At 28.1% G+C, this 17334-nt stretch overlaps 1 protein-coding gene across 3 annotated transcripts; it reads right to left on the bottom strand.

The window, feature by feature from the left end:
- Positions 1-469: 469 nt before the first annotated feature.
- LOC135931351 (uncharacterized) lies at positions 470-16903 on the bottom strand. Of its 3 annotated transcripts, none has more exons than XM_065468399.1 (7): positions 16825-16903; positions 9066-10040; positions 6828-6948; positions 6294-6417; positions 4115-4946; positions 3455-4000; positions 470-1709 (listed from the first exon to the last, which is right to left on the bottom strand). In XM_065468399.1, the coding sequence occupies exons 2-7, from the start codon at positions 9937-9939 to the stop codon at positions 1372-1374; spliced, it is 2835 nt and encodes a 944-aa protein (XP_065324471.1). In that variant the 5' UTR covers positions 9940-10040; positions 16825-16903; the 3' UTR covers positions 470-1371. The 3 variants fall into 3 exon arrangements, with proteins under 3 accessions (XP_065324471.1, XP_065324472.1, XP_065324473.1); XM_065468400.1 differs by having other exon boundaries at positions 9066-9989; positions 16825-16885; XM_065468401.1 differs by having other exon boundaries at positions 9066-9986; positions 16825-16845.
- Between the last annotated feature and the right edge of the window lie 431 nt (positions 16904-17334).

The following is a 17334-nucleotide window of genomic DNA, read 5'->3' as shown; positions in this document are numbered from 1 at the left end:
TTGCGATAATGATCATTTTATACAAAAATATATTTCCTTATAAACGAAATTAAATGAATGACAAGTTTCATAAAAAAAAGATGGTACATTATATTTATATATAAATAAAGCTTTTTATTTGCGTTGGATTTATAAATTATAATGCTGTATCGTTGAGGTTAATGCATATTTGGTAGTAGTAAATCATTCATTGATTCGATTTAAAATTTTGTTATTATTCTAAAAGTAAACTTAAAATTTTGCGGTTTTAATAGAAAAACAAAGCAAAAAAAGCGGAGCAAATTTATATCATCATTAAAAAAGCTATAAATTATTTTAAAATGATTGATTTTTTATTAATATCGATAATATATTCAAAATTTTGTTATACCATATTTATTTTTATATATATAAGGCCAGATTATGAATAAATTTGTATTTTGTTTAAAAATAAATCAAACTATTTTTAATTGTTAAACTCAAATATATTTTGTTTGCTTTTTAAATTATATTATAGTGCAATAGTTAAATGCAGAAAACTAGTTTAAAAGCTTCTAGAAAGATAATTTAGCATATTTTTCTTTGGAAATGTCGAATTATATTATTATTTAATAAATTACCCTTCTATCTTTATTACTTCTTAATCAAATAGGTTGGGATGAAAACTAAAAAATATTAGGAAGCAGTATTTTATTTTGGAAATGTTAAACTGAATTTCTTTTAAACAAATTTACCATTCCATATTTCGTTAATTTTTAATCATATATGCCGTTTTTATGGCATTTAAAAAAATGTGAAGCGTAAAAATTAAAAATTATATTTATTATGATGATGGCGTTAAAAATAGGGAGTAAACTCCCATTTTTGATTTGTTAGATTTTACTACCCCTCGCTTCCTTTTTAACTGGATTGCAAAAACTATATAAATTTTTTTTAAAAGGTAAATAAATACAAACTACCCATGCATTCACAATTAGCGCTAAATATATAAAAGATGCTGCATTTATGTATATTTCGCCGCGAATTCGTGCCAACTATGCAGGGTAAAGGGCTGACTTTAAAAGAAGAATATCACATTAAATAAGAAAATGTCAAAACCTTCCAAAACTCCTTACTCCTCTCTAATAAAATTATACTGTAACGATCTAAAAATGGTAACTAAAAAAACTCAATTAAATTTAGCAAAACGGGAAATTCCTGACACCCAAATTATATGTTATATTTTTTTTAATATCATTCTTCTTTAAAATAGTTTCGCTAGTTATTATATCAAATGGACGTCTATGCTTGAATAACCAATCGTAATTTTCGTTCTGTTTCTAACCAACCAATCAAGAATATAGTAAATAACTGAAAGAATTATTTTTTTTTTCTGAATTTAATTTTCATCGTTCATTCGTTATTCCTGTCTTCCTCGATCCATTCTCCTCCGCTGGAGCTACCCCCTTCCCCGGTAGTGTCTTCCGTATCGGAATATTCCACCGCTATCCGCCTGGCTAAAATAGATGCTACGTCGGTAGGAAGGGGAGTGTTAGGCGGAGGCAACTCGGAGCTTCCCCCATTTGATACACCGTTATTCGTGGAATTGATATTGGTGGCGGAATTATAATTACCATGGTAACAATTATGGGCTGAATTAAGTGAGTTCGGCAGGAAGGAAGGTGGGTTAGAGGATGAAGAATAGGAAGTGAAAATATTCGAATTACTGTTCATCTTTTTGAGTTGAATCCCTAAGTAAGATGAGAGGGTGTGCAAACAAAAAATAAGATTTAAATAGAAAGAAAATTTAAAATTTTTGATAGGATTGAATGAGAATACAAATCAGGTGGTGATAAGCTCAAAGTTTTCATAAAATTTTAATGTAAAATCTATAAGGGGAAGCAAAAATGGCGTGCCACCAGCTGATTCTGTATTTTTATATGTCATTTCTACTTTATTATATTATAAGAATTAAATTAACTTTGGACACAAGTTATATAATTATTTTATAAGAGTTTAAAAAAGTAGCAACTCTAGATTTTTAGATTCAACATGAATATGGCTAACCCTGCAAACACAGCTAGCGTGAATTCGCAGCGAAGTATATAAAAATACATTATATTTACTATACGCCGCGAATTCACACTAACTGTGAATGTAGGGTAAGGATATATCTAAGTGTTATCGCGTTTGTCAGTCATTAAAAAAAATTGAACTAAATATATATAGTTATAAATTAGGCCTATTCAAAAATGAAAATAAATTGAATAGCGCCCTATTTGTATTCGATTGGTTTATTACTGATAAAATTTACAATTTGAATTAAATAAGAATAATTCCATTTAATATAAGAAAATATGTTGACAGTTTTTTTAGTTTCATATATCTGATAAACATGCATATTAATTTAACATAATAATGCCAGACCTATTTTTAAGAAAAAGTTTTCCTTATTGTTTTCTTCTTTTTATAAGACATGAGATTTATTACAGCAAATTAGTTCCAACTAAGGAAATTCTTTCACGAGCTGTTTATGTTTACCTGGTTAATAACGTCACCCATTATATTAATAGGTTATGAATAGAAATGAAATGATAAAAATTATATCAAAAAAACATATTTATTATTTCGAATAATTTAAATATTCGATTATATTATTCCGATAATGAATTATTCTAATAATTCGTCGCATATTCCAATTACTTGTTTTATTCTTATCGAAGAATTCTCTATTCGCATTCGAAGAAAACGAATAATTTACTATTCGATTCGTTTTTAAATAGGCCTTTATATAAATTATACAAAAGTAGTTTTAAACATTTAATAATTATAACCCATTACTTTTTAATATATGGAAAATTTGCAAAATCAATACAACTAACTTAAGCAGACGATAAAATTTTAAATGTGAAAACTTTTATCAAATTTTGGAAATTTTTGGCTTCCCATTAACCTTATGCCCTCGAATGCTCGGGTATGACCTTGAGCTGCATTTATAGTAAGCGAGATTAGCTAATGCGATGAGAAATCAGCTGATTTATCACAGCTATAATATATTTTGAAATATAGGTAAAGAGTTGTCAGGATTTTATCATTTCGCTCGCATATATAAATAACATCTATTATTGGCTTGATTAAGTGAAATACGTAGCAAATAATTTCGTATAGCTTGTCCCAATCGCGCTTAACAATAAATGCAACCTAAAGCCGTCATAGTGGGATCCGATATGACACGATTTAACAGCTGATCGATTTTTAAAATCTGATTAATAGATCAATTTAGATATTAATTTTATCTTTAATTCTATTCATAATAATTTAAGAAATATTAATCTTAATAAAAAAATTCATCTAATAAACAAGTTAAAATCGATCAGCTGTTAAATCGTATCGGATCCCACTATGAATGAGGCTTAAGTAGCAAACTCTGCTTTCAAAAAATACATATTTAACCCTATTATTAAAATATTAGTTAAAAAATAAACAATATGTTTACCACTCCTGATTGCTGATAGCAAATCGTCCCTCACTGAACTCGTAGTTGATACGCGACTCAAGTTAGAAATTTGTCCATCGTTTTGATAGATAACCTTGACGATAGGATGATTGACGGTTTTATCTTCTGGACCACCAGTGTCTTCGACGCTGTCCGCGTACTTGATGCTGGAATCATCTTCGACCCCGTTATGATGAGGGATTTTGTCTTCTACGACTTTTTGGTTCGAGATATTATCGGCGACATCATTTCCATTATTAGCCAGGTATTTCACATTTTGATTATAATCATTTCTTTGAGGAATATTCTCATCATTCATCTTGTTTTGTTCATTGAAGACCTTTTTGGATGGTATAACATCATCAACAGGCTTAAAATTATTTGTGATAGGAGGTCGAAATTTGTTTTTGGGTGAGTTTTGAACCCGGTCGTAGTATTCAATACAATTTCCATTGGGTGCCATATTGTAATCTGTGGTGGCATGACTATCTAATACATCAATGGAGTAATTCGGAGATGGAATTTCTTGAGAATTTTCGTTAGGAGCTAGGGGGGGGGGAGAGTTAATATTAAAATTGCACAAATTTAAAAAATAAATAAAAAATACTGGATAAATTAGGGCCTAGGTTTAATAATATGAATTTGATAAAATATTATTACAATCTATGAGCATTTGATTATTATGTGGATCATCATCGGATATATTCGTCATACCAACGTTAAGAGGTGGTGGGGGTGGAGGAGGAGTGGGAGGAATGGGTAATGGCGGTGGAGGCATATTGGGGCGCGGTTTGGAAGCTACGTGATTAAAATTATTAATAATGCCATTGCTTAAACTGCCAGTAATGCTTCCATTGGCGCTATATTCGTCCTCCTTGAACAAGAAAAAGTCGGGAGGGGGAAGAAGTTGGGAGGGGTCGGGCGATCTCAACATAGAATAGCTAGTGCCGTTTTGTTTTTCGCGAAATTCAAAGTTATTATCACCAATCCTGTATTTGTAAGGGGAGGTGGAAACGATGGGAAATGATGGGTGGTCAAATTGGCGTGAAGTGCGAATCGGAGGAAAAGGTTGGCTAATCTTTAGTTTACTGGGACTGGGATGATATAACATAGTATTCGTTTTTCGGTTATCTATCGTGCCGAAATCGAGATTTTGGTTATAGTTCAAGCCATAACTTCCTTGATAATCAAGATTGGGAGGTGAATTGGGGAAATTAATGGGGTAAATATTTGCGTCATTCGCAAACATATGGGGAACATTGGATGGTTCGTTTTGGCTGTAATCTGCCGAACCTTCTGTGTTAAAGTTGAAATCTGGGCGGCTATTGTTTGGAATTTGATTAACGCTAGAATGGTGATCTAGACGATTGTTGAATTCGTTGCTGCCAGCAGGTCTTATTTGAGAATTGTTATATACGCGATAAGTAGTGTTATTTTGAGGGAGGCTACAATTAGAATCGGCAGAGTATAACGATTTGGAAGTGAGAGGCTTCTGAATAAATTAATATTTTTATAGGAGATAAATTAAATAAAATGTAAGTGTCGTAATTTTTTTTCTTTACTATCGAGAAAAATTCATGAGGAAACAGTAACTCATGTTACTCCTTACTAGAAAAATTCATGGGGAAACAATAACTCATGTTATTCCTTAGAGGCGGGGTGTGTTAGCTAATAAAATCTGTCCATTTTATAAATGTTTGTTTCCAGTTACAGACAACAAATTGGGAAAATTTAATTTTTAAAATTTTTTTGATTCTATGGATAAAGATTTTTTTTAAAAATCAATCAGCTGATGCTTAAATGTCAGGAATTTAATGTTTCTACTAAATATTAGCGCAATCTTCCGAATGGATTCTGTTTAAGACCCACATAATCATCGTGATGGAATGACAATATAACGAAAACAGTTGGAAGAAAATGTACTTTCTGAATGGGCTGAAAGTCTGAAGTTGATAAAATATAGGGAGGCAAAATGATGTATTTAAATGGGTTTCGAAGGCTCGAGAAGTTAAAACAAAATAAATTCGCAAATTAATTTGGAGGGTGGAACGGAAAGAGACATGTATTTGGGATTAAGTAAATGGCTAAAAGGACTCTATGTTTTTTGAGATCAGTTGTTTGAACACCGAAGAAAAATAAATTAGCAGTAAAATGAGGAATTCATATATACAGAAAATTTCAAAACAAGGAAAATAAGTGGCTTAATAATATTAAGGGTTTGAGACGATTGTGTTATGATATCACAGAAATTGTAAACTTTAACCCTATCAGAAAACAAATTATTCATATTAATAGAGTGCAATAGATCAGTTATTCAAAAAAATATGAGATTTAAATTTTCTTTTTATATGAATTAGCCATTGCTTACGATATGAAACGTTTTCGCTTCGCGGTATTTTCCAAATAACTCATTTCAAAATGGCACAAGTCCGAATTTGACCGTTTGAGTTAAATGTCGCACTAATTTAGAAAGAGATTGTAAGTTATGAATTATGATAATTATGTTTAATTTAGTTTAAATCAAATTATTTAACTTAAATCAATGATTTTTTAAAAAAATCACTTGTTTTAACTTTATACACCCTTAAAAAAATATACGTTTTCTTACACAGGCCTTGTAATAAGGAAGATATTTAGAAATGCTATAGACAGAATTTTTGGACATAAATTTAAAATAATATACATAAAAGTTTTTATAAATAAAATGAAGATGGCGAAAAGTATTTAATGATCCTTGCTAGTAAGCAACATCTACCACTAATTTACACTTTATCATGGCAATAAAACATATATAACCGTAAATTAGGAAATTTATATAAAATATTCAACATTATCTTACGCGTATATTGGGTTTGGTTTCGATATTGTTTGAGTCGGTTGTGGAACTCAGCATATCTCGCTTCCAAAGATCGAAAAAATAACTGGGATCCGTGTACAATTTCGCGGCATCTTTCCCGTCCTCCCTTTGATAAAATTTAAAATAGAAAATATTTTTAAAAACTTTAATAATCAAAGTAAAACTGTACAATAGGCTCAGTACTACTGATGGGAGCTCCGTATGGGATATGTTTTTTTAAATCTATTTGACTGACCCAGGCTTTTAAAAAGAATCCAATCCAACTTTGGTCGAAAACTACTACTGATATCTCATAAATTCATTTTCTTTTTTTCTTTAAAGTTGATATTCGCCTTTAGCTATTAATAATTTTTAATAATCAATCGAGATTATAATCTTTTCTTATCAAATTACCCAATTTAAATTACATTCCAAGTAAGATCCTGAGTTTTTTAAATATTTGAAAAAAAAAAATATCACCCTCCTTACTTTAAAAAAATATATTTACTTTAAAAAAATATATTTTTTAAAAAAAACCTAAATTTGTTCAATTTTTCTAAAGGGGGCGGAGCGTCGCACAAGGCGTAGAGTCGTTTTAGCGTGGCGGGCATAGTGTCCTTTCGGACAACTTGTTGGTCTATTCGATTTTTGTTGAGATCTTATGAATCCAATCCGATTGTTGTAAAAAAAAATGTGGGTTTAAAAAAAATAATATTTTTATTATAACCTTAATAAATCAAATTTCCTGAGAATTCCTCAAATATTCCCATTTTTAGTAAACAAACACTAAAACTGAGCGAGTTTTCAAAAATTTGTCACCAAAATAAGAAATAATTCCCACTATAGCAAGTTACATATATATATATATATATTTTTTTACTATATAACAAAAAAAAGAAGGCTATTCAACCGAGAAAATAAAAATGATGTAGGAAGGAGAACGAAAATGATATCAATTTTTATTTGAAAAAATTAAAATAAACATTTATATATTATTTTTTTAAAAAAATTACTTAACTGGGACAGAAAATAAAATTTGCGTTTTTTTTTTATTTTTAGATTTGGAAACAATATTTTTTATATATTTTTCAAATCGATTTCCTTTTTTTAAATTTTGAGAGAAAGAAAAGTAAATGTAAGTTTGTGAAAATTATCTACTTTTCCATAAAAAAAAATATTTTTGATTTAGTTATGATGGAAACTATTCTTTTTTCCCCTATCCTTTCTCTTTTATGTTTTTCATTTCTTTCTTTCTTTATTTCATTTATCTAATTCTTTCCTTTCATTTTTTTTAAAATGGAAATGTATATTGGAATCGCTATCGGACAGACACAGAATTCTAAAGATCTATATCCGGTTCATGAAAAAAGAGTTCGTAAAAATGCAATAATAAAAAAAGAAATAGCCCACCTAGAAATTTTCCTCTACTCTTTCTCTCAATCTTCATTCTCGGATATTAAGAATTTTTTTACATGGTCATTTATTTTATAAAGTGTAGTTAAAAGTTACTTTTCAAATGTTATCTAGATACACCTATATACGACATAAAAAGTATATAGATACCGATACAAAATTCTCAAGATTTCCTTTTGATCATGTAAGGTGTGACATAATCTTGAAATTAAAGTTTTTTGAAAAAAATCCCATTTATCCGTAAACAATTTTTTAGCCACACTAAAAAAAAATTTCAACTGGATATATAAATTACAGATTAAAATATATCTAGATAAAGGTAGAGACACAATTTTTTTTATGAAATGTATCAAGATACTTTTAAAACTCTGAATTTTATTATTAAAAAAATGTGATTTTGATATTAAGACATGTCCTAGCGATCTGTTCCAATTCCATAAATCCATTTAAATACATTCTAGCGTTTCTTTTTCTGAATCGATATAAAAAAAATTTAATATGTGATGATCAGCCATAATAATAAAATAATTATATAACCTGAATTTAAAACGCATAAAATTATAATAGACAATTTTTTAATTATCAGCTGATAAGAGATACTATCTGCTTGTGATATAAATGCGTTTAAGAATGTTTAATAATAAATTCCTTTAGCTATCAGGGTTACCAAACTAAAAAATTTCCTAAAGAGTATTATTTTAGATAAGATATACTATACGGTATAATCAAAAACGGCAAACTTGTGAAAATTAGAAAATGTGAAATTGACATTTATTGGCATTGCTCGTTTTAAATTTTCATAAAAAAACAAAACAAAAACTTCATTATAATATTAACAGTCGTCGATAAAATAAGGACCAGTTATTCTAACGCAACGCTTAATTAAATAGGATATATATATATTATAGAAGACTAAAAAGTATCCTTTAACTTCTAAGGATAGAATCTTATAATCCAGTTAGGATTATTTAAAATTAGCATTCATTTATAGTAAACCCAATATAGCTTATAATCGCAATATAATCACTTAATCGGTATATCTCATTGTTATGGAGAGCTATATCAAGCTTACTATAAATGCGGCCTTTATGTCAAAAACCTCGATTTAGGCGTTTTTTAAAAAAAACGTTTCAAGATTTGAACTAATAAAATTTGTTCAGCCAAACCTTTCTCCCATCAATCTACGAAATTTCGAGGTTTAGGTAATATTTATTGGCTGAAATCTCGATTTACCCCTTTTATTAAGAAGCCCCGAAATTAAGGTTTTTGGTAACACTAGCGGTCTTATTAAAACCTCCATCTCAACCCGAAATAAATAACATATTAATAAATAATCAATAAATATTTCAGCTGTTATTTTACCTTTAATATAACCGTCATTTAAATCCTCCGGAGTTTTAATGGATGACCCATCTTGTCCCGATCCTTCTAACCCTGTAAGGGCGACCGAAGCCCTGTCCATCCTGGCCTGGAGGGATATGGAGCGACCGTAAAAGTCAACGGCTTGGGCGTGAAGCCCCTCGAAAACCGAACCACTCAGACGAGCCAGACCTGCTAATTTAACCAGCACGGTAGCCAAACGGGTATTACCAGCCTGAACTGGCCCATCGGTTTTCTGGGTTAAACGAGCGACAAGATGGTCATTAGAATTGTTGGTATTAGAGGGTGTCTTATAATAGCCATCGTCGAGTTCGCGAGTATTAATATCGTGGTTAGAAGCCGGGGAAGGATATTGTCGAAGAGGTGCTTGCCCTTGGGATTTCGCCGAAGAGCGAACAATGATAGGCATATTATTTCGACTGTCCGGGTAAGCATTTTTGGAGGTATTAACGAGATTATAAGGTAGGATACTTTCAGCGAGGAATTCATTATCAATAGATCCATTATTTAAGCGGGCAAAATGGGAGAAATGGTCCGGGTTGTTTGAGGAGTTACTCTGGTAATTTTGGAAATTACGGCCGTTTTGGTAAGCCTCTGGGTATTTGACTCCGTTACGAACGGCGTCAATCTTTATGTTGTTTAGGTTATGATTACTGAGGGCGTTTGTGAACTGGCCGGGATTGTTGGAGCCGTTAAGTGCGTGCATTCCGCCAAAACCGTAATCTTGAGCCCCGTGTTTGAGAGATCGATGATTATTCTGGTGGGAAAAATGATCGTTATAACCGTCAGTGAGAGTATCTAACCGCCTTAGACTGCCGTTGTTGGGCTGGGGGAGCGCTCGATAATCAAGAGGCATATATTACTAAATATTATGCGTATGTGTGCGCGCGCGTGTATAAGGTACTGCTTTAATAAGCGGGAAGAAAGAAAATAAATGAATGGCGACTTATGTTGGATCTGTGGTAGTATCGTATTTTTATTCAAATAAATATTAAAGCCCGTTCAGTTTTCTTACCCCCCCCCTCTCTATATCATTTTTTACTGTCTAACACTTATATTTATAGTTAAAAAAAATGCAAATGATTCAAATAGTGTACCGTAACGCTTATAATCTTAATGCATATCATTTGGGCCTAATGGAGAAGGTGGGGGGGGGGAGGAGTGATTTTAACTAAAATCTTAATCGAGCCGTTTTGAAAAATAGACCCAAATCGGGCTTTTTAACAACAGTATTTGGACCACTATTCGCCAAATCTCGAGACTTGCATAATATTATTTTGGCTAAAATCTTAATAGGGTCGTTTTTAAAAATAGACATGAATAGAGCTTTTTAACAACATACGAGTCCGAAAAACTTTAAAAAAATTTTATCGCGTAAAAATAAAAGATGGAGCCAATATTAATTTTAATGAAGATAAATAGAGATACGGTTAAAAACAAAATATCTATTCGTTCATTCTTGGGGTAACTCCTGGCGCATCTAAATATCTATTAATTAATATTAAAATGAAGCTTTTTTACATGATTCGTAAAATTTTAGGAGAAAAGTATATAAAAAAAAACAAAAAGTCAAGAAATTTAGTGTAATACGGTATAACACTTAAATTATCTTCTATCATTTAGAGCGTAAACTTTCAGTTTAATTTCGCCGGAAATGGATTCAACCATGGGTATAGTACCTAAATTAAATCATAAACACATTTACCATGAAGAAAATTTTTTCCCAGAACTTTTTATTATTAATCAAAACTATCCCAAAATTTCAGGGCAAATTTGCCTTAAAATCCATAAGGTAGGGGAAGCTCTATTTACATGTTGGAATACAAATCCGCCAAAATATTACTCTCTTTCAATATCAGCTGTTACGATTTTTTTAATAAAAATGTACATATTTACGGGAGGGGGGAAATATTAGAAATCATCACGAGTAAGTTATTAAAAATTCAATAAGATATTTCGGAATTTAAAATAAGGATTAGATCGGAATCTCGTATTATTTTATAAATTAAAAAATATATAATAAGATATCGATTTATTATAATATTATGGTACATTATTTTTAAAAAAAAGAATTTTTCTTTCAAACATTATAAGGAAGGAGGAGGAGGGGGTGGCAAAATTTTATAAAATAATATATTATTATGGATGGATGACCGATGTATTAAAAAAAGTTTAAAAAAATTTGATTTATTTTTTTACATAAAATGAAAAATACGATTTAAAAATCCGTCATTCAAATATTTTTGTATTTGTGTCCGATAACCAAAATAAAAATACAAAACTTTTGCTCAACTTATTAAAGGAGTTGTTGTATTTTCTTTCAAAATCTTCATTTTACAAAAAATTATCAAAATGAAAATCAAGTCTTAAGAATCAGTAACTCATGGAATCGGCCAATCCAATAGTATATTTCAGAATTGAAAATCTCCAAAGATTTTTGATTCCCAAGTAAAGATTAATCAAATTTTGCACAAAATTCTAAATCCGAAATATAAGAAAATCCTTTACGATGCATAAAAAAAATCTTTCATAATACAAAAATCTTCATCTACTCATTTGAATATTTTTGTTTAAACCCGGGTATATCAAAAAAACGATAAAAAGTAAATGGTTCCCAAATAATAGGTTTGTGGTTAGGGTTGGCATGATTAAATCAAATTGAATTTAAATCGTAATTTAAATCAATTCACTTTTTACTTGTATTTTTTAAATAATTATTAGTTTATGTTTTCAAATAATAAAAGGAGTTTATTTTAGCTCATTTTACAATATGTTATCAATAAGTTATTTGCTAAATTTTATCATCATAAATGGTTTGTTGTCATATAAACTTTTTTATCATTTTAAAATATTTAAGAAGACATAAAAAAAATCTCCATAAATTATTTCAATCCCATTATAGTAAAAATATTAATTTAATATTTGTCGATGTTGTTGACACTAAGATTAACTCAGATGCCGAAAGTGTTAATTTAAGATAATCATATTGTTAATATTAAAATTAAATTATAGATTATACATGCATCTAATGTTGTTAAATGGCTCGATTCGAGCCGACTTTTAAAAACGGCTAAATATTTTAGCCAGAAAAAACGCGCCCAATTCTCGAGATTTCGTGAGATGTCCAAACTTGTGTGCCATCTATAGCAAATCTTGGTTCGTATATTTCTGGATAAAATATTGAGTTAGCAGTTTTAAAAATTGACTAAAATCGAGACACTTAACAATACTATTTGCGTCTATGTTTATTTTCAGTCAAAATGTTATCCTTTAAACTAAAGATTATTTATGAGTAAATTTTTTTAAATTTGATGTTACCACAAATATCTATTTTTATGAATTTGAGACAATTTGCCGATAACTTTTGGGTGTAATTTTATATAAAAAATGTATGAAAAAAATATTACAAATCATAATGAGTTCGAAAGTTGTAGACAAAATTTTCTAAAAATAACAGAAAAGAAACATGCTGGAATAAATTTCCTGTAAGAAATAACACCGAATCAGATTGCATTAATAAAATTATTTTAATTCCATAAGAGATTCCGATGCCTAAGAATAAATACATGTCCAATTAATAATTTTGCATCAGGAGTTATAATATTCCTCAAGGTCACATTTTTAAGCTCATTATTTTATAATTAAATATGATTTAAATTAGTCTTGTTGAACGGCTCGATTTGGGCTGATTTTTAAAAACGGCCAACTCAATATTTTATCCAGAAAAATTATTACGCAAACTTAAAAGTTTTGCTCATAAGATGGCACAAAGGTTTGGACATATATTAGCGGAATTTTGAGGCTTATATACAATATTTTTATACTGGGTGAAATATAAAGTTAGCCGTTTTTTAAAATATATTCAAATTGAGCCGTTTAACATTAATCTATATAATTTAAATAATTGTGATTTAATCAAATAAAACAATTTTTTCATTGCATAAAAAATTATTAATTTTGCCAATCCATCCTATTTGGTAAAAACTAGGAAGAAATCGTTTAAGATCCAGATAAATTTCTCGAGGGGTATTGGAAAGAATTAATAATAAATTTTCTAAGTGGCTCAGATAACGGTCCTCAAGGAAAGACGATGGTAAAAACATCATAATTACACTTAAAAATAACAATCAAAAAATTTATTTTCCCGTCCCATTATAAATTTCATTGTAAAAATAAATATTTTTATAATAACGTTTAACCAAAAAAATTTTCATTCTTCTAAATAATTTTATTTTTCACTTACAACTATAGGTCAAAGCTATTTGTCTTGGGAAGAAAAATAAAAATGAACGAATTTAATTATTATGCGTTTTGTTGGAATAAAATAAAAATAAAATTCAACTTTTTAAACTTTTATTATAAAGAGAATCAATTTTTAAAAAAATCTATTGTTTTAAATGATTCAATTATCTTATTTAACATATCCTTTCTTTCTTTTTTTTTTCATTCCTTTCCTTTCTTTCTCCATCGTATTTCATATCTTTCACACTTCACTGTCTCACTCGATTATTTTCCCATTCTTTAATTCGCGAATAGGAAATTTGTAAAACTAAATCATTCATTTGTTAATTCGATTATCTCTCTATTATCGAAAAAGATAAATGTAATATTTATTATAAGATAAGGGGGGTTAAAAAAAATTGACCCGGAATGATGCATTGTGCTATAAATAAAAATTAATAATCTATTATGCTTTAACTTATAAAATTTGTAACTTTCGGTATTACCCCGTGCAGTTTGTGCATCATTCCTATTTTATTTGATTTTACAATAATATTATATTTAGAAAGATTATAGATAAACTATCGCCTAATCGTCCGTCAGTATTACTATAGCGTCACATAGTAAATAATAATTTAGGCTAGGATTAGTGTTATGTAAAGCTGACGGACGATTAGCCGAATTCCTTAGACTACGTTTAATTAGTTTTAGTATTAGCCAATTTTTTTAGGCTAAGTCTAATTAGACTTTAGGCGATTTTTAGCCGATTAAGCAATTCAAAGGTACTGCCCAGTTCTGAACACACTTTAGATGTACAAAATAAGTAATAATCGTTTTAAAAAAATAGCTGGAATATTCTCTAGGAATAACTAGTAAGCAATTTTTTTTATATTTATTTATAGTGATAAATTTTTAAAAATTTATATTTTTACGTTGAACCGGGTTTAAAAAATAAATATTCCAAGACGAACTTTATAATGATCAGACTGTCATAAACCAAATTGTAATTAATATAATAAAACGCTATTTTTTTAGGCTTTAAAAAATGGGCCTTTTAAATGTTTTCGTTAAGATTTTATATTTATAAGGAACAATTTTTCAATATAATTTCTCTTTAGAACTTCCGAGGTTAACTCAAAATTTTATGGAAATACTAAGGAGGCCCTGAACCTAGAGTTAAATTTGTGATCTGGTAATCATAACTACTCTTTGCATTACAATTTTAGGCCGCCAATGAAAAAAAAAACTCAAAGTAGAATGCTAGGATGTAGCAACCTAATTATATAAAATATAATATTAGGTTATATTAAATTGGAATAGCCTTTTATTTTGCTCTATATATCTATTTATAAATGCCACAGGGAATATATTCAATTAAAACATATATAAATTTGTAAGAGAAATTAACAAATTCTATATTATACATAATTTATATCCGTTTTCGTTAAAATATTAAACAACATTTCAAGAGTAATAATAGTTTCAATTCATAAGGTATAGAATTGATTGTTTATGTGTTATAATATTAAGACATGATTTAAACAAAAAAATATATTATTTTATTCATTAAAAAATTTTAACAATAGAAATATTTAATTAATTAAACAACTCTTGTTAAAAAAATAAGCTAATTTTAAAATATTTTTTTCAAATGTAAAAAAAAATACAACATTTTGTAGTGATAAAATGGGTCTAGCGTTAAGTGTACTATATTGTGAAAAAAATATCCTGATATTTTTATCCCCTATTCTATATTTCGTTAATCTTATTTTCACCCTTGCTAACTTTACTTAAGAAAATAGAAATTTAAATAATTTTAATTTTGGATTAAAATATGTTAAAAAAAATAAAGATTTGGTTATTTGTATATTAGGCAAAATATATCTATATATTTTGGAATTGAATTATGACTGAAGATATAAAAATATTGGTTAGAGTAACTAAAGAATTAGCATTTTCCATGCAAGCACTGCTTTTACAGTGTTTTTTTTTCCTGGAAAGAATTATAAATGATAAAAAAAAATCACTCTGTCTATAAAAGTGAGTTAATAGAAAGTTGCAAAAAATTTTCTGAGATTAAAAAATTTGATTGAAGGAGCAGAAACCAAGAGTAGGTATTTATATCTTATGAACTTTGGAAGAAAAGTGCAGGGACATTTTTTTTGCTCTGATCTATATACCAGTTCAGTATATTAGTAGAAACCTCTATTAAGTTATTTGAAATTAAAAATGATATTTGATGTATACTAATATACTGGATTTTATTTCATAAGGACAAAAAATATTAGAATCTCTGCCATTTTTTTTATAAAATATTCCCAACCAACTCTAATTTCTTGAAAATAGTGCTCCTGGAATGTTTAGGACCCTTGTTTTATAAATATAATCCTTAAATTCATAAGGGGGGGGGGGGTATAAATTCTCAATGAGGTATGCCAAACTCACATTTCAAGCTGTAATATTTCCATTTCTATTAATCATTATATTTTTATATTAATTTGAAATAAGATTTAACAAACTTTTTAAAAAATCATAGATTGTAAAAATGACTTATATAAAATAGAACAAACAAATTTAGTATATAAATTCCCATATACCGGTATATGTATCATTTGCATGATTAAGTCCAGATTTAAGTTTTATATTTTTAGACCCAGCCCAGCCCAACCCAGTTTTTTTTAAAAAAATTTCAGGCCTGGTTTATTTCTTAAAATTTATTATTAATTTTTATAGATAATAATGGTGATTTAAAATATTTGGTTAAAAATAATTTTTAGCCTAGTCTGGGTATTTAAAAATCAAATTTTTAGGGCCCAGCCCAGGTATATTAAAAATATTAAAATATAGCCCAGCCTATGTACCCAGTCCTGCCGGTCTGATAAACTATAAAATAAATTTAATATGGCTATTAAAGATTTTAGATCATAATTAACTATTTTTATAAAATATAAATTTTAATATCAACAATTATATGAAATATTATTTAAAAAAATCATTACAATTAAAAAAAATTAATTAGGAATTAGTGTATATATATATATATACATCTTTTATTTATGGAACTTGATTAAATTATAATATAATACATGGAATAAAAAGATATTAAGGAATTATTATTAATTAATCATAAAATAATGTCAATCTTATATTTAATATAGTAATGATAGCCATTAAGACATAGGATATTTTAAACCCATAAGTAAAAGATATTAGGAGAAGGGAAGGGGATGCCAGAAAATTAAATTTTAGTGCAATAATTCATAGATGCTAGCAATTTTTATTTAATAATTATTTTAATTTATTAACAAGGTAATATAGTAGATAATTTAAATAGATTATTAGATTTCAAATAAATTATTAATAAAACATTCTAGATTACACCAACCATATATTAATTTACATTAAAAATTCTAGTATGTATATATATATATATGTATCTTAGCTTTAAAAAATTATTAAATCATATAATAATTGATATATTTTATTTATGCAGATATGAAAATATGTATCAGTAAATTACATGATTTGTAGAATGCCTAAATAACTCATAAATAAATGCAATGTGGGGGAAAAAGTACAATAATGGATAGTTGGAAGAAAGTGTCTGTTTTAAATTCAAAAGAAATACACCATGGACATGGAAAGATCTTTCCGGGAAAGTGAACTGGAAATAATTATTAAACCAGGATCTTTGTCCCTGCTCTGAAATATATAAGCATAAAATTCTATTTGAGGATAATTATTTTATGATTCGCAATGAAATGCTATATAAATAATGAGTGTATTATAGTTTTTAGATATCCACTTCCATTCAAAGTTTATACTCTACTATCAATTAATCCTACAAAATAAGTATCCAAAAAAACCATATTAAATTTATAAGTAAATTATTTTTAAAAATAACAGGTAAATTCTTAATTTTAACAATGATGAGAATATATAGAACTTTTATAATATAATCAAGAAGCAAAAATTATCTCATGTATGTATATTCTTTATTGCAAAAACATAGCCACCCAAGGCCAATACA

This window comes from Gordionus sp. m RMFG-2023, chromosome 1 (assembly GCF_954871325.1).
Source record: "Gordionus sp. m RMFG-2023 chromosome 1, tfGorSpeb1-WG-v2, whole genome shotgun sequence".
Taxonomy (NCBI): Eukaryota; Metazoa; Nematomorpha; class Gordioida; order Chordodea; family Parachordodidae; genus Gordionus; species Gordionus sp. m RMFG-2023.
Note: the sequence above shows the minus strand (reverse complement) of the source record. Positions and strands in the feature narration are given on the sequence as shown.